At 38.3% G+C, this 18,783-nt stretch overlaps 1 protein-coding gene and 1 long non-coding RNA gene across 4 annotated transcripts; both read left to right on the forward strand.

Annotated features, from left to right (window-relative positions):
• Positions 1-1,379: 1,379 nt before the first annotated feature.
• LOC107678522 (uncharacterized) lies at positions 1,380-2,806 on the forward strand. 3 transcript variants are annotated; one of them, XR_001632942.1, is made up of 4 exons: positions 1,380-1,456; positions 2,062-2,104; positions 2,289-2,376; positions 2,752-2,806. It is a non-coding gene; the product is annotated as an uncharacterized LOC107678522 (long non-coding RNA). The 3 variants fall into 3 exon arrangements; XR_001632943.1 differs by having other exon boundaries at positions 2,639-2,799; XR_001632944.1 differs by lacking the exon at positions 2,289-2,376 and having other exon boundaries at positions 2,752-2,805.
• Positions 2,807-4,768: 1,962 nt separating this feature from the next.
• On the forward strand, positions 4,769-18,773 carry LOC107678590 (SMC5-SMC6 complex localization factor protein 2-like). The gene is given in 22 exon segments (XM_016473920.1): positions 4,769-4,873; positions 5,455-5,471; positions 5,473-5,497; positions 6,145-6,548; positions 7,252-7,485; positions 7,596-7,629; positions 7,745-8,730; positions 8,852-8,931; positions 10,620-10,730; positions 11,010-11,177; positions 11,541-11,643; positions 12,260-12,347; positions 12,431-12,572; positions 12,705-12,804; positions 12,948-13,124; positions 13,390-13,484; positions 13,582-13,669; positions 13,882-13,989; positions 14,104-14,181; positions 16,609-16,695; positions 16,777-16,845; positions 18,127-18,773. Coding segments are annotated over 22 exon segments (3,744 nt in total). The 5' UTR covers positions 4,769-4,842; the 3' UTR covers positions 18,646-18,773.
• The last annotated feature ends 10 nt before the right edge of the window (positions 18,774-18,783 follow it).

Consider the following 18,783-nt stretch of genomic DNA (forward strand, 5'->3'; position numbering starts at 1 on the left):
TATATCGACATGAAAATAAATAAATAAATAAATAATAATAATTCAAAACAGAAAAAAAAAATACTGTAATTCACCAATTAAGGTTTTTTCATATTCCAAAATTTGTAGTATAGCCTACCTATTGGCCAGACTGACTTACTAGGCCTACAGGTAAAATTTTGCCAATATCTCCCTTACTGTAGCCTACATACAGCACATAAATATTCTTAGAAAAAAAACTTACTGTAATTTACTAAAAGTGTTTTTTAATTTTTCCGAAGGTTGTAGTAGCCTACTTTCCAAGATACAAGGCTTACTTAGGTGAGATTTTGCCAATATCTCACTTATGTACAATACACAAATATTTTTTAGAAATAAAATAACTACAGTAATTCACCAAAAGATTTTTTTAATCAAAAGATTTTGCCAATACCTCCCTTCATATATGTACAGTATACAATTATTTAAAAAAAATGACTGTAAGTCCCCAAAAGGGATTTTTCATGTTCCAAATGTTGTAGTATAAAATGCTTGTGTAGCCTACTGTACACACAATAAAGGAGGTATTGGCAAAATTTCACCTGTAGTAAGTCAGTCTTGTAACTAGGAGTGTACTACAACATTTGGAACATGAACAAACACGTTTGGGGACTTACAGTACTTTTTTCTAAGGATATTTGTGTAGGCTACTGTATGTACAGTAAGGGAGGTAGGCTATTGAAAAACTCTCACCTGTAGTAGCCTAAGTCAGTCTGGTCACTAGGAACATACTACAACATTTACAACATGAAAAAACACTTTTGGTGAATTACTGTAATTTTTCTGAACATATTTGTGCACTGTACATACAGTAAATGAGGTATTGAAATTTCACCTGCAGTACGATAGTCCGTTCACTAGGAACGTACTACAACCTTTGGAACATGAAAAAACTTATTTTGGTAAACTATTGTAATTGTTTTCTAAAAATATTTGTGTACTGTAGGCTACATAGCCTACTTATGGTAAGTATTGTCTAAGGCGAGATATTGGCAAAATATATTCAGTCAGTTTGCCCACTAGGCATTCACTATAGCCCTGTAAACATTAATTTGAATGAATTATTGGACTTAGTGTTTTATCCACATGTAAGGTAAACAAATAAATGACTTTAAATTAAAATAAAGCATAAAAGATGTGGTCAAATATCCAGAACATAAATAAATAAATAAATACATGAATAAATAAATAACCCGAAGGCCATTAAAACGTTTCTAGTGGTATTTTTGGGACATTGTAAGAATTTAAATCAGTCTCATTTACTCGTATGTTTTTGTTTTGTTTTGTTCTGCTGTCTCCACTGTCTAAAACTAAACGCCTCTAGTGGCCTTTTCCGGGAACTACATCACTCGCTCCTCCCACCTACAGATGGCGGCTTCCCACAAACACAACAGCGCTTTCATCATGGCGTGTATCGAATAAATTTCTACAATGGCTGGTACGCATTGCATATCATTTTGTTGTAAGGCTTATATTACATTTTACTCTTTTTCAGAACTAAACGGACGCGTATATGGTAACGTCTCCGCCATTCACGCGGTTTGACAGCTAGTAAATTGTGGTTTACTTGTGTACTTGCAAAATTGACTATGTATATATAACATTTTGTCAGAAATAATCAAGTAAACGCTCCTTTGTAAAGTAAATGTTTTGATTTGAGAACTTGTTTTCGTTTGCCTGTGTAGTCGGTCAAGCCTCGTGCATTAAGAGCATTATGGTAGCCAGCGTCTTACGATTGACGGTCGCCTTTCTGTGTAACGTTAATTGATTGTTTAAGGATTTGTCATAAAACATTAAGAACTTCGGCTAAAACTACCTAGTTCGATGACTTGAACTGTTGCCAGTAGTTTCGTTTCTCAAGACTAACGTTAGCATACTAGCTGTTCTGTTCCCGCCCATACACATTTCAGTTACAAAGTACAAATAGTGAAAGTCAGCACAAATGGGAGGATTGCGGTGGAAGTAGGTATTTCCTTCCCCCCCCCCATTTCCTTTTCCAAGACAAACAGCTAAAGTTTTCTCCATTGTTTTTATTTTTTACAGACACACGCCCACCTGATGGAAAAACTGGAAGCATGTAGTACAGGTCTGATGAATGTCATCTATTACTGTCATCTATTTCTGCAGAAGTACTGTAATATGTGGTGTGTATTGTAATGGCAGAGACTTCACAATACAGGATTTGGTTATGTAAACAAATGCTAGTTTTGCATGCACACATGCAAGTTCACTTGTTTTAACACTTGATACATGCGTCTCACTTTGTACAGATCACTCAGAAGACTTTTTAAAGACACCTATCTGTGTTTCATCAGTATAAAATGTCAAGTTTCCTCAAGCAGCACATCACCTCTATGGGTGAGATATGTGGGATATACTGTACAGGGATGCTTGGTGTGTTGGGCTGCTGTTGATCTGTTTGTAAGCTTACTGTGGTATGGCACAATGGCAATATTAGATACATTGGCTTGCAGATTTTCTGCCCTTATTGTCTAGGCTGGAATGCATTGTACGACTCTTGAAAATTGCAACAGCTTAGCCATCATACACTAAACGACTGACAAATTAAAACAATGTGTTCTAAAATCAGACCAAAATAACAAACATGCTTGATCCTCAGATTGGATGGAATAATAGTCTGAAGCTACAAATCGGACTCTGCGCCCATCATACACTGTGATTTTCTCCGACTGCCCAAAATCTGCAGACTGTGTGTTTTTTCTTTACTTTTAGTGAAAGAATTAATTCCACTTGGCGCTCCACGACGTGACAGTGTAGATGCCACGCCAACCCTAATTAAACACACCTGATCCAACTAATCAACTCCTTCAGGCTTATGTGAAATCTACATGGTATGTCTGTTGGAGCAGGGTTGGAACAAAACTCTGCAGGGCTCCGGCCCTCCAGGAATTGAGTTTGACACCCCTGAGTTAGAGGTTCGATATTCACAGGACATTCGCTTTCCCTGGCCACTGTTCTACAGAGTCGACAGTCCTACAAAGAGATCACTACCACGATTAGTTTGAACGATATGCAACCACTTATATCGACATGAAAATAAATAAATAAATAAATAATAATAATTCAAAACAGAAAAAAAAAATACTGTAATTCACCAATTAAGGTTTTTTCATATTCCAAAATTTGTAGTATAGCCTACCTATTGGCCAGACTGACTTACTAGGCCTACAGGTAAAATTTTGCCAATATCTCCCTTACTGTAGCCTACATACAGCACATAAATATTCTTAGAAAAAAAACTTACTGTAATTTACTAAAAGTGTTTTTTAATTTTTCCGAAGGTTGTAGTAGCCTACTTTCCAAGATACAAGGCTTACTTAGGTGAGATTTTGCCAATATCTCACTTATGTACAATACACAAATATTTTTTAGAAATAAAATAACTACAGTAATTCACCAAAAGATTTTTTTAATCAAAAGATTTTGCCAATACCTCCCTTCATATATGTACAGTATACAATTATTTACATATAAAAGATCCCTGGAAAGGGTTTTTTCATGTTCCAACGGTTGTAGTACGTTGCTAGATACAAGACTAACTTACTACAGGTTAGATTTTGCCAATATCTCCCTTATGGTATGTTCAGTACACAAATATATTTTTTAAAAACTACAGTAATTCACCAAAAGGGTTTTTTCCATATTCCACAGGTTGTAGTACGTTGCTAGTTACAAGACTGACTTACTTCATGTGAAATTTTGCCAGTATCTCCCTTACTGTATGTACCATTCACAATTATTTAAAACAAAAAATCTGTAAGACCCCAAAAAGGATTTTTTGTACAGTATACAATTATTTAAAAAAAATGACTGTAAGTCCCCAAAAGGGATTTTTCATGTTCCAAATGTTGTAGTATAAAATGCTTGTGTAGCCTACTGTACACACAATAAAGGAGGTATTGGCAAAATTTCACCTGTAGTAAGTCAGTCTTGTAACTAGGAGTGTACTACAACATTTGGAACATGAACAAACACGTTTGGGGACTTACAGTACTTTTTTCTAAGGATATTTGTGTAGGCTACTGTATGTACAGTAAGGGAGGTAGGCTATTGAAAAACTCTCACCTGTAGTAGCCTAAGTCAGTCTGGTCACTAGGAACATACTACAACATTTACAACATGAAAAAACACTTTTGGTGAATTACTGTAATTTTTCTGAACATATTTGTGCACTGTACATACAGTAAATGAGGTATTGAAATTTCACCTGCAGTACGATAGTCCGTTCACTAGGAACGTACTACAACCTTTGGAACATGAAAAAACTTATTTTGGTAAACTATTGTAATTGTTTTCTAAAAATATTTGTGTACTGTAGGCTACATAGCCTACTTATGGTAAGTATTGTCTAAGGCGAGATATTGGCAAAATATATTCAGTCAGTTTGCCCACTAGGCATTCACTATAGCCCTGTAAACATTAATTTGAATGAATTATTGGACTTAGTGTTTTATCCACATGTAAGGTAAACAAATAAATGACTTTAAATTAAAATAAAGCATAAAAGATGTGGTCAAATATCCAGAACATAAATAAATAAATAAATACATGAATAAATAAATAACCCGAAGGCCATTAAAACGTTTCTAGTGGTATTTTTGGGACATTGTAAGAATTTAAATCAGTCTCATTTACTCGTATGTTTTTGTTTTGTTTTGTTCTGCTGTCTCCACTGTCTAAAACTAAACGCCTCTAGTGGCCTTTTCCGGGAACTACATCACTCGCTCCTCCCACCTACAGATGGCGGCTTCCCACAAACACAACAGCGCTTTCATCATGGCGTGTATCGAATAAATTTCTACAATGGCTGGTACGCATTGCATATCATTTTGTTGTAAGGCTTATATTACATTTTACTCTTTTTCAGAACTAAACGGACGCGTATATGGTAACGTCTCCGCCATTCACGCGGTTTGACAGCTAGTAAATTGTGGTTTACTTGTGTACTTGCAAAATTGACTATGTATATATAACATTTTGTCAGAAATAATCAAGTAAACGCTCCTTTGTAAAGTAAATGTTTTGATTTGAGAACTTGTTTTCGTTTGCCTGTGTAGTCGGTCAAGCCTCGTGCATTAAGAGCATTATGGTAGCCAGCGTCTTACGATTGACGGTCGCCTTTCTGTGTAACGTTAATTGATTGTTTAAGGATTTGTCATAAAACATTAAGAACTTCGGCTAAAACTACCTAGTTCGATGACTTGAACTGTTGCCAGTAGTTTCGTTTCTCAAGACTAACGTTAGCATACTAGCTGTTCTGTTCCCGCCCATACACATTTCAGTTACAAAGTACAAATAGTGAAAGTCAGCACAAATGGGAGGATTGCGGTGGAAGTAGGTATTTCCTTCCCCCCCCCCATTTCCTTTTCCAAGACAAACAGCTAAAGTTTTCTCCATTGTTTTTATTTTTTACAGACACACGCCCACCTGATGGAAAAACTGGAAGCATGTAGTACAGGTCTGATGAATGTCATCTATTACTGTCATCTATTTCTGCAGAAGTACTGTAATATGTGGTGTGTATTGTAATGGCAGAGACTTCACAATACAGGATTTGGTTATGTAAACAAATGCTAGTTTTGCATGCACACATGCAAGTTCACTTGTTTTAACACTTGATACATGCGTCTCACTTTGTACAGATCACTCAGAAGACTTTTTAAAGACACCTATCTGTGTTTCATCAGTATAAAATGTCAAGTTTCCTCAAGCAGCACATCACCTCTATGGGTGAGATATGTGGGATATACTGTACAGGGATGCTTGGTGTGTTGGGCTGCTGTTGATCTGTTTGTAAGCTTACTGTGGTATGGCACAATGGCAATATTAGATACATTGGCTTGCAGATTTTCTGCCCTTATTGTCTAGGCTGGAATGCATTGTACGACTCTTGAAAATTGCAACAGCTTAGCCATCATACACTAAACGACTGACAAATTAAAACAATGTGTTCTAAAATCAGACCAAAATAACAAACATGCTTGATCCTCAGATTGGATGGAATAATAGTCTGAAGCTACAAATCGGACTCTGCGCCCATCATACACTGTGATTTTCTCCGACTGCCCAAAATCTGCAGACTGTGTGTTTTTTCTTTACTTTTAGTGAAAGAATTAATTCCACTTGGCGCTCCACGACGTGACAGTGTAGATGCCACGCCACATCCTGTGTCAGGTAGTCTACGTCTTGAACCTACTGCGAAGACTCCAAAACTCTTGTGCTCACTGCCTAAATGTATCCCGCCCACTAAAAACCCTGAGCTGGAACAGAGGGACAAGTCCACTTCAGCTGCACTCAAAGCCTCCAATAAAAGACCACATCAGGATAGTATTCTGGATTGCAAAGTTGTTATGAGAAAACTACAACCAAATAATGGCAACATTAACTCCAGGAAGGATGGCTCTCTCAATCCCACGGTTAAAAAGGACACTCTGCGGAGGACCAGTTCTTACAACAGAGACAGAGAAATTTATTTTGCTCTCAGTAAGGAGCTGAATGAAAACTTGAGGGTAAATGCAACTATAATTTTTTTCTTAATGCATTTCTATCAGTATTCTAATGCAGGGATTCCCAAACTTTTTTGTCAGCCAAATTGAATTAGGTCCTTTGACAAATTGGATACGTTTTATTCTATGCAATAGCAAGATATAACTGTTGAAATACTTTAGAGCTGAGCATGAATAGAAAACAATTAAATGCAAAAATTGCCATAACTTTTAATATTTAATTAATTTCCACGACTTTACATCCTGAAGAACCCAATAATTAATTAAATCATAAACTTAAACTTTAAAGTGAATAAATAATTGCTGCACCTCCTGAGATTTTAAGTTAATATTTCAAGAATTTAACAACACATTTGCATGTCCACAATTCTCTGATGTCGGTTAATGGTCACATGACATGCAGGTAAACAAACAAAATATTTCATATTAATATATATTAATAATTAAGATTGTTCTTTTCTGTGAATCGATCAAACGGGTTCTCAGATCAATCTGAATGACTCATTAATGCATCTGCCATAATCAAAGATGATTTTTTTTTAAATGACTGGAAAGGCCAAAGTACTGGAAAGTAATTTCTCTAAAAAAAGTGGGAACCATGTCAATTAGATTGTTACTACAGTCATGATTGTTATAGCTTGCGGTTGGTGTCTGCTTATTTGATACTAACTTCATGACCATTAATCCACTGATGTTCTCTGTTCAGGTTGGAGGAGGTTTGTTTCAGTCAGATGCTGTGAAAGGCCAGAGACATTCTCTTCCTCATACATCCCACTCCAGGCGTAACCCTGAGAGCAGTAGTTCCTGCTTATTCCAGCAGAAACCCGAAGCGTCAGTTAACACAGGGGAGCGATTCATCCACCATCCTGATCAGAAAAAAGATAGACTGGAGAATAGAGACCACAAAACCTCTCATTGTAGCAACATGTCCTTACAGAAGGTACAGTTCAAGCTCTACATTTTTGTTCAATAATTTTATGATGTGCCACATTTTTTCAAGTGACTGCATGTTAAACAGGTTTTCATCTATTTTCATTGATTGTGTTACAGGAATTAAGCACCCCTCACCACAAGACTAGTCCAGGTATGGAGTTATTACCCTTTGTTTTATTACTGATCTCGCCCAGTTTTTTTTATTTTATAACTTTTGAAACTAAACTGTTTCTCTTTCTATATCAAATACTACTTTTTGCCAACAGAGGGCAGGATGTCTCTATCTGCAAAGAGAAAAAGGGAGGGTAGTACAGACAGTGAGAAGGAAATTAAACGGCCGTGTGTTGATTTCCAACCCACCTCGAGCTCTTCCATTATAAACTCGCCTTTAAAGTTCGTCAAGAGTGCTTTTGTGAAGTCCAGCAATGAGTTTGTGATAACTATAAAGGAGAAAGAATCCCCTAAACCGCTTCCTGCCGCACCAAACAGCAACAACAAACCGAGACCTCCGCCTTCCATCACCAGGCAGCTCTTTGAACCATGTAAGGACTCAAATACAGGGAACGACAAACCTCATTCATTTCAACTCGGTAAATCACCCACGACTGCAGAGCCTAAAGATGCTATGGTGGCACGAGCCAACAAAAATCCCAGAGCTCCACCCAGCCAACCGCATTTGCGCAAAGTCTCTCCGAAGTCGAGCACAACGTTCGACAGTATCGAGACCCTCTTTACTCCAGACTGCTGCTTACCATCGCCAAAAACTCGTAACAAAAAAACAAATGCTGAGAGAGAAGCTTGTACAGTCTCCACACACACAAGCCCCACTTCTGACCATAAGGAGAGTGTTAAAATTCACTTGTCCCCTCATCATCCTGATCTAAGATCACCCAGCTTTGCAGAACAAGCCAGTTCATGTAAGATGGAAACGGATGAAAGAACACAGTTGAAAGTGGAGCAGTCACGCAGCCCCAAGGCTATCATGCCTGCCCCAGCTGTTTCGGTGAAAGAAGAATCAAGAGAACAGAAGTGCTGCCCCCAGTGGAAAGATCCCTTAGATATTGAGCTGGGAGACGACTCTGGCGATGAGCTGAGAGAACACTGCAATATCAGCCTCAGCAGCAGCAGCAGTGGTCATGAAGATGATCCGCTGCCATCTCTGGAGAAGCTGATGAGTCGGAGAGACCATGTGCCGGTTACTCCCGAAAAAGATGCTTTCTCAGAACCCAACACACCCATCTCAAAAGCAGCAGTAAGTTTAAGGATGTTCATAAAACATGTCATGACCTCATGTGTCATTAATTGCTCTTTGGCATGCCTGATTTTCACAAACTCTTATGTTTCTTTTCTTTTTTGTTGTTCATCTGTATTAGCCCGAGGCAGTGAAAACCAAAGCCGTTAGTTATAGAAATACACTAGAGCAGATGCTGCAAGAGAAGGAACAATATCAGAGGTTGGTCTAAAAACCTGATTTGTCCCCCACCCCCACCCCCCCAACTTCATTCCCAGCACGTCTCATTTTGTGCTTGGCAGCCCTTGGATTGTTGTAGTGCTTTGGAAATCAATGATTGAGAGGTCAAAATCTCAATGTTGACAGCTTTTATTAGTGGTGTTTACTAAGGCAAGCATTGCTATTAAAAGGATAATTCACATAAAAATGAAAATTGTCATTATTTACTCACACTCGTGTTGTTCCAATCCCATGCGACTTTTGTTCATCTTGGAAAAACAGATTAAGTTTTTTTTAATGAAATCTGAGAGATTTCTGTCCCTCCTTTGAAAGTCCACACCAAAATTTGATGCTCGTAGAGATCGTGAAAGTAATTCATGTGAGTCAAGCAATTGATTCTAAGTCTTCTGAAGAGTCAAGATTGCTTTATATTATAACCAGGTTTAATTCAGACATTTGAATCTGAATATAAATACTGTATATAATAGGGCTGGGCGACATAGCTAAAAAAATTATCAATGATATAATGTTTCATATCATTCGGTATCGATAATTATTTACATTTTTATAATCTTTTTTTAAAACAAAAAGCAATAGAATTATTTTTTTTTTTATTTAACCACTGTATTTATAATTAACATAATTTATTGAGACAAACAACAAATATCTATATAAACACTGATAAACACACATACATAAAGCAAATCAAATATGTGACCCTGGACCACAAAACCAGTCTTAAGTCGCTGGGGTATATTTTTTGCAATAGCCAAAAATACATTGTATGGGTCAAAATTATAAATTTGTCTTTTATGCCAAAAATCATTAGGATATTAAGTAAAGATCATGTTCCATGAAGATATTTTGTAAATTTCCAAAACTTAATTTTTGATTAGTAATATGCATTGCTAAGAACTTCATTTGGACTACTTTAAAGGCGATTTTCTCAGTATTTTAATTTTTTTGCACCCTCAGATTCCAGATATTTAAATAGTTGTATCTCGGCCAAATATTGTCCTATCCTAACAAACCATACATCAATGAAAAGCTTATTATTCAGCTTTCAGATGATGCATAAATCTCAATTTTGAGAAATTGACCCTTATGACTGGTTTTGTGGTCCAGGGTCACATATGGTAAACATAAGGTCAACCGTACTTGCTTGATGCGTGAGAACAAACCTCATTTGTTCCCGCACGTCAAGCAAGCACGTTTGAGCATCCGTTTACTATATTTGATCTTCATTTGTGTTTTGAACATGTAACAACATGAGGACATGATGAGTCGGTGATCTATTCCTTTGAATCAGCCTTTACATTGCTTACATTTAGGATTGTGCACTTTTTGAAAGTATTGGCTCTATGGACTACAGACATGAATGAGAACTCAAATTATGTGACTTATTGAGGGGAAGTCTGCTGTTACTTTAATTTTAAGTTTGATACCTTGTTTGCTTCAGAAAATGTGAAAGTGTAGTCCTAATTCACCCTTGGCATATTAATGCAAGGCATTCTGGCTGACAGTAACACTTTGGGTGTGTAAAATTGACAGATTGTTGTTTATTCCGACTGTCAGTCTCACAGACCTGTGATTATGCTATGGCAGAATTTGTTGAGACAGAGCCTGCAGTCTCACCCTGAGAAATGTCTAATAATGACTGGACACACTTAGTTTTTCATTTGACTACACAGGTCAAAAGAGTTGGAGAGACAGTTACTTGAGTCATGTGAAGAGGATCTGCTGAATTTATATGAGGATGAGAACAGTGAAAGTAAAGAGGAAGACATCTCACTTGAGCAAAGGTATTTTGTCCATACTGTAAATAGCGGGTTTCATTCACATCATTTGTTTTTTTTAAATACAATCTTTAGTAATGACTGTCTGCACCAATTCAAACTACATTGAAGCCTATTGATGTTTTAAAGTAGATTAAGGCAGTCAGTTTAAATAATATAGTTTGGAGTTTGAATATATGTGCATGAATATAGTTTGATTATATATGCTATTTCGTGTTATGTAGAATATTGTCAGCCTCTTGAAAATGTATCATTAATCTGAAAATGTTTTTGTTTAATTTTTAGAGAATTTTTGCAAAGGTTCTCGGTCGCCTCATGTGCCATCAGGGACATCCACCCAGGAGAGGAAGTATTCTTACCTGCTAGGTTTGGTCGACTCTTCAACCACCAGACGCTGGACCTGAGGAAGATTAGTGTGACTCCGCATAACAAATCACAACAAATCCTCCTTCAGTAAGACTGCCAGCACTCTGTTTGCGAACACAAGTCATTTTCAGTTTTCTCTAGCTTTCAGTTTTTGCTTATGATAAAAGGTGTTTAAATATTATGTCAAGTGTCTAAATGTGCTAATTTTTGAAATGTGCAAAATGAACAAATTGATTTAATCCTTCCATTTTAGTAATAGATAATACCTGTCTGTTGACACCTTAAACCCAATATCAAATGTAGTTTCACACAGTGAGTTCACTTCTCAAAGAATTGAGTAATATAGGAGATGCATCAATGATTAGTTAATTTGCAAGGCTTGGTGGTTTTTGTTATTAATATTCTTTATTGCGCTTTGCAATATGAGCTTTTTGTTTTCTTCCTCTATAGGGCCCGTACTGAGCATGTGCTGTCTCTGATCAGTGCTGGCTTGTTGAGGAAAGCCTACTTTTCTTTCCCTTGTCAGCCTGAGGTTACATGCTGGCTTTTCCAGGTAAAACCACCCTTTCCTCATATTTTCTGTCCTACAAAAAAACACTATGTGCTTAGTCAGTAACACATGGATGTACTATACAGCGGGCCAAAAAATATGGACAATTAATCTACACTTAAAAATATATGAATTTTACATGGTTCGATATTTTATTATCTAATGCAAGGCTCTTTTTGGGACTGCTGTATGTTTAGTCTCATGTTGTGATCTGTTGATCAGTTTTTATGAGTTGTATTAGGTAATATACTGTTATGTGTTTATAGCATTCCTTTTGTATTGTTATATGGTTGTATTGAAGTTTTAGGTTCGCTGTTCCTATGATATTTATTTGACTCGTTGCATTTTATTCACGCCATCTTATATTCTCTCATGGGAAACCTGTATACCCTTGGGACATTTACGTTTAAACCTGTCAAAACATTATAGTTGGGGTTCTTTCCTAAAAGCTTATGCTTTTAGTATCCCAACATGCATACAACTTTGCAGACTCAACTCATATGTTCCAATAGCCAAAATGATTCAATATAATTTTAATAATTACAACCTGCACTTTAACACAGTGCACAATTAACTGCCTGAAATTTAAGTGCAGCTAATAACTCTAATGCTTTTTCAGATGATGTCAGTTCACCCAAACCCCATTATTTCCTCACACATCATGCAGTCCTTGCAGACCATTGCTCTGTCTGCTGCTCATCACATAGGTATGTTTGAAAGACCTCATAATGGCCAAATATGCTGTTCCCGTACAACTGATAAAGCACTAAAATTGACTGTTGTGTTATAGTTGAACACCAGAGCCAAAGTTTTAAAGTGTGGGTACCCTCTGTACGGGACATCACCCTGGTTTTCCTGAACATGGGGGTGTCATTTATCAGTCTGTTCCCTTTGGAGGCTCTGCAACCCCCTTTTACTGAGGGAGACCTTTTGTGAGTTTTTTACCTTTCAGTCTGCAGCATTATACTTCTGTACTAGTCATATGTCTTTGTCTTTCAGCATATGTCTTTCAGCTTCATAAAAATGCTAAGTTGGTATTTTAATGCATATGTATGTGTTGGCAGAGAGAGCTTTCAGCTGGAAGAAACCAGCCAAGACCGAGTGCTATCTGACATGAAAGACAATGCCACTTTACCAGTACATAATTTGGAGAGTGTTCTCAACGTAAGCTGAATATTTTAAGAATGATTTTGTCATGTATTGAGTAGTAGGTGATTTTTAATTTGTTTAATGATAATTTCGCTTTAAGTGCAATAGTAAGTGTCAATCTAATTTGTGCTGTATTTGTTTTTTATATATTTGTTCAGTACCTGTCCCTGTGTACTGCATTGTGTCCAAGAGCGTACACTGATGAGGAGCTGATGTTGCTTCTGGCGGTGGTGTGTAGAATTGGACTGGAGACTCATTTTCAGCTGCTACCAACTGGACACTTTAGCCTCCTGCTCCAGAATCTGCTCAAAAACATCACACACTGGGATGTACAGGTCAGAAAGAGGGTGTTCAGTATTCATATTACCCAAAAATGAACATTCTGTCATCATTACTCACCCTCATGTCATTCCAAACAATTATCATTTTTGGAGCCCAAAATTCAGTTATCATATAATGAGTGCATTCTACTACTTTTTTGTTCCACTGAAGAAAGTTAAAACAGAAAATAATTTATATTTTTAGGTGGACTACCCGTTAAGCATCAGTTTATAATTTTCTCACATTTAACACAGCTTTCTCTTTTTTTTCTATATGTAGATATCTAAAGCTTGTCAGACCCTGACTGATTTGTCAGAAGATCATCACAACCTCAGGAGACTCGTTTATCTTCTGCCAGATAGCAGTTGTGGAAAGTAAGTGAAAACCTGTAATGCATGTGAATCAACATTTTTTTTTTTTTTTTACTTTTAAATGCTTTCTGCAATTATTCATCTGCTATTTCTTCAACAGGCAATTAAAACGACACCTGAGTGTGTCTATCATCTCAAAGCTTTTGAATCACACCTGCACTTATAAACCCTCAGGGACAGAGTTTAAGGTGAGAATAATCCATAGAAAATTAGCGGCTTTTCAATGTTCAGACAGTAGAGTTCTATAGATGCTTTATGGTTTGTGATGAGTGCATTTATGCAGGTGTATCATCCACTGACTACACTTGGCTGGCCAAGCTTTTGTCAAACCACTTACATTTTTGAAGATTGGCACTGTGAAGATAAAAATGTATCTTTGTTTCTTTGGCTATTTTTATAGCTATCTGAGCTGAAACCTTTCTTACCTCAAATGCGTCCCTCATCCCTACTGAAAGGCCTCAGGTCTGCAAGGAGAGCAGAAGATTGTGATGACAATCTAGACCAACAAGTAAGCAGAACGTCGGCTGAGAGCTATTGTATCATTACGTTTTTAATATCCAAGAGTGATAACGTGAAACCACTTAGAGTTTAATAAGCTGATAAATGATCTTCTTTCATACAGGCATATTACCTCTGCTACAGCCTTTTGACTTTGACAAATGAAGCCTCCAATTTTGAGTTTTTACCCTCAGCTCAGAGAGTAAGTGTCCAATTTCTGTTTTTATATTATTGTATAGTAAGGGAGGAAATCTTCACAATTTAATTACATTTCAGGGAGTGACAATCCAATTCCAAAACAGTTCTCAGCGTATCTTAATTTAATGGTCTGACGTATGCTTTTTCATTCAGTAGAATTATTGATGATGGACTTAGAAATCAGATTTTTGTGGATCGATCCAGAAGAATCGAGATGCTCTGTGACTAGATTTTACAGTGCAATCTTAAAGAAGCAGTGTTAATGAATCAGTCACAGAAAGACCCTGTCAGTGGACACAGCCCCACTCTGTCTTCTGGTACCACTCATACCCCAGGGACCAATTATGAACATAACTAATTTTACTCTCTCTCAAGAGAAAGCAGTAGTTGTGTGAATTGAAGTGAGGGATGATTTTACTGACTAGAAGCGTGATGTTTTGGGGTAGGGAGGGCGGGGGGTGGGGGGTTGTTGGTTCAATATGCATCTTCTTTAGCATTGTTCATTTAATCTTGAATAAGATCATTGTCATTAATTTTCAGATTTTTTACAATATTCAGTGCTATACAGTATATGTCAATATTTTCTATGGAATGGCTTAAATTTTTTTTTTTAAATAAGAGGAACCATAATTTCAATAAAACAGTCATTGTTGCTAATTAGATTTAAAAATTTTAAATTTAAATTATATAAAAAAATTAAATAATATCAAGGTTGTTTTTCACTACATGGACTCAAGGGATAAATATTTATAATAATAGCTTTTGTTTATAAAATGCACTAATATTAAGTAAGGTAGGGTCATTATGGCAAAATAAACTCAACGAGACTTGTCAGGTCTTGTATCTGTCACGGTTGCACTACTGTGAGGAGTGCGGAACGAAGGAGATGAGGAGTACATCAATCAAGAGATTTTAATGAATATAAGAGAACCAGGAAAATACACGTAGCACTCGGACGAACAATACCGGACAAAGAACTCAAAACAGGAAACACTTTAAGTACACAACTTAATCAGGCAGGCAGACTAGGAGGCCATGGCGGAGCAGGCAGCTTGGGGCGCCATGGCGGAGCAGGCAGACTAGGAGGCCTTGGCGGAGCTGACAGTTCAGGAGGCCATGGCGGGGTAGGGAACTCAGGAGGCCATGGCGGATCAGGGGACTCAGGGAGCCATAGCAGAGCAGGGGACTCGGGGAGCCATGGCAGAGCAGGGGACTCGGGGAGCCATGGCAGAGCAGGCGGCTCGGGGAGCCATGGCGGAGCAGGCAGTTTAGAAGGCCATGGCGGAGCAGCCTCCGCCCCGGCCTCTACGGCTGGAGCCCTACTACCCCTCCCCCCCAAAAAAAATACTTGGGGACGATTACAGGCTCCGTGGGCCAGACATAGGAACATGAGCCCTCCATGGGCTAAACTCGGGAACAGGAGCCCTCACTGGGCTAAACTCGGGAACAGGAGCCCTCACTGGGCTAAACTCGGGAACAGGAGCCCTCCGTGGGCTAAACTCGGGAACAGGAGCCCTCCGTGGGCTAAACTCGGGAACAGGAGCCCTCCGTGGGCTAAACTCGGGAACAGGAGCCCTCCGTGGGCTAAACTCGGGAACAGGAGCCCTCCGTGGGCTAAACTCGGGAACAGGAGCCCTCCGTGGGCTAAACTCGGGAACAGGAGCCCTCCGTGGGCTAAACTCGGGAACAGGAGCCCTCACTGGGTTAAATTCAGGGACTGGGAAGTGCTTACGAGGAGCTGGCACTGGAGGGTGCTCTGGAGGAGCAGGCACAGCAAGGCGCTTTCGAGGAGCTGGCACTGGAGCGAGCTCTGTGGCTGGAGCCGACACTGGAGCGAACACTCGGGTGCGCTCTCGGGCGAGGAAGAGGGCCCTGAACCAGTCATTTCTCCTCTTCCTCCTCTTCTGATTACGGGTGAACTGGGCGGCTGGCGGGCTTGTCGTTGCGGTGGCCGGCGGGCTTGGGTCAGCAGCGGCCGGCTTGACTGACTCGGGAACGGCCGGCGGGAAAACAAAACACTTTCAAAACCAAAAAACAAACACGGGGAGAAGGGGCGCCGCTTACTGTCTCTGGTCCGGTATGGCAAGGAAGGCACATGGGGTGCAAAACAAGGAACAAAGTCTGACAGTGTCATCCCGAAGGGGCTTATTTTGCGATAATGACTGTCCATTTACAATTCTGAATTATGACAAAAACAAATCTTTGAATCAATTTTTGAATCAAACTGACCAATTCCTAATGTTGTTTTTGCTGCTTTAAATCCCAAGTGCACAACAAAATCTTTCTGTGACAGGTCTAATTTATTCCCTCAATATTGTATGAATAAAGTAAGGCACATCTGACTGTGCCTTAGTCTTTGTTTTGTCAGTATTGTTTTATATCACAATTGTATTACTTAATTAGACTAATTTGAGCCCTTTTTCACTTCCAGAATGATCTGCGGAGTCTTTCTTCTCAGCTGGAGAAGCATATTAAGTGTGACATAAGGGAGAGCGAGAAAATGCTGTATAGGAGCAAGGTGAAGAGCAGCTTCATTCTGTTCTCTGAGAATCCCTCAGATCCAGATTTTTATTAGCAGTGTGTTTCTTTTCTTCTGTAGGTGAAAGACTTTGTAGCAAGGATATACACCAAGTGGCAGGTGCTTCTCACACGAACGAGGCCTCAGGAGGTAATGTGAACGAATACAGTCAATTGAAGAATACAAGAATACTGTCAACTGTTGCTGATAAAAGCTGTTGTTACTTTGGGCTGGCTGTGAAGGCCACGTTTTGTTTACAAGTGTTTTCAGAATTTAAGCAGCATGAGTCCTTTACATTCATAACCTATGTATCTGCAGCTAAAAGGAAAGCATTGTGACTGAAAGCGCATGGGTAGAGTCAGCATGAAGAATTGGTGGAATTTTTTGAAGATCAAACAATTTGTTGTGTCATAGATGTCTTTTTTATAACAGTCATGCATTGCAAAAAAAGTTAATTGACCTATTGGTTTTCCCAAACCTGATGAGTATATTTGTATATAACACAAAAGGAAATTTTTGAAGAATTTCCTGGTCACTCTTTAAGCTAAAAAAAAAGCTTGCAAAAGCACCATAAAAGTACCATAGAAGTGGTCTATATGACTTTTGTGCTATTTTTCTGAGTCTCATGATAGCTTTGTTTTTTGTTAGTTGTTCACTGAAAATCTTGACGTGTTCAATGAATCAGTTGATCAGAAAATTTTCTGAGCGATTTCTTCATTGCATCTTGTTGATTTTTTTTGCTTCTTCACTCATGAACATAAACTCTAGAGCTAATGTCAAGATATTCAGTGAAATGTAATTGTACAACATCAAAAGATGTGCCGCAAAAGATGCAAATGCAGTGGTGAAGTGCCTTGTGTGTGATACTTGCTCAAAAAACGCAGTGCTTTTTAAAAAGTTAAAAGTTCAAGTTCAGTTTAAAAACTTGCCTTTTTCTTTCCACTACCTTGCGTCTCCCTTTTTAAATGCAAAAATGCATTCTGTGTGAATGCCTCCTTGAAATATAGTTTTCATATGTACTATTTTTACCATACTGTAAATTGCATGGAAATGTCGTTCTACCAAATTTCTCCTTTTGTGTTCCATTAAAGGGTCACACTTTAGTTTAGGGACTAATTCAGACTATTAACTAGTTTCTTACTAGCATGCATATTACTAGCAGATTGGCTGTTTATTAGTACTTATAGAGTGCATATTAATGCCTTATTCTGCATGACCATATTTTAGATCCCTTTTAGACCTTACTATTAATAAGTAGCAAATTAGGAGTTTATTGAGGCAAAAGCCATAGTTAATAGAGAGAATTGGTCCCCAAAGTGTGACCCATGAAAGTAAGTCATATGGGTTTGAAACATGAGGGTGAGTAAGTGATGACAGAATTTTCATTATTGGGTGAACTATGCTTCAGTAGGCCTCTTGTGTAATTCACAGGGAAAGCTGTATGATTACTGGAAGCCCCCACCAGAGGATGAGGTGTCCAGCAGTCCTCAGGGCCAGTCCTGCATCAAATCACAAGACACTTCAGAGAGTGCAGAAGAAACTCTGACCACAGAGTGGAGCAGTACAGAATCAGATGTAGATGCTGAGAGCAAAGAGGAAGAAGAGAACTTGCCGAAAGAGTGTGAGGAACCCCAACCTCTGGAGAATGAAGTGAAGATCGAACGAGATGAAGAAGATAGCGTGGAAGACATCAGTAATGAAGAGGAGGAAAATGATGAGCTAAAGCAACAGCTGATAGAGCTAGAGGACGATAGAAAGTTTGAACCAATATCTGATGAAGAGCTGTTTGAAACTCATGAAGACTTAGAGTGTGAGGATGATGATGATCTCATGAACAGAGAGGAGGAGCTTCTAAAAGATGAAGAGCCTCATGAAGAAAATAGAAAGCACATACCTGTAGAAGAAAACACTGAGGTGTTAGAGGAGCTCGAGGACTTGTTAAAGAGCTGAGATGAAAAAGGAAATGAAGGAATGGATTTGAGAGGGATGGATTTTGAGAAGTCTGAGAAAGAATAGAAACATTCTCAGGTCATTTCGAAAGAATTTTACACCACACCTTTATTGCCATCCATGCATATACAGTGGGTA

This window comes from Sinocyclocheilus anshuiensis, unplaced genomic scaffold, assembly GCF_001515605.1.
Source record: "Sinocyclocheilus anshuiensis isolate Anshui unplaced genomic scaffold, SAMN03320099.WGS_v1.1 scaffold536, whole genome shotgun sequence".
NCBI lineage: Eukaryota > Metazoa > Chordata > Actinopteri > Cypriniformes > Cyprinidae > Sinocyclocheilus > Sinocyclocheilus anshuiensis.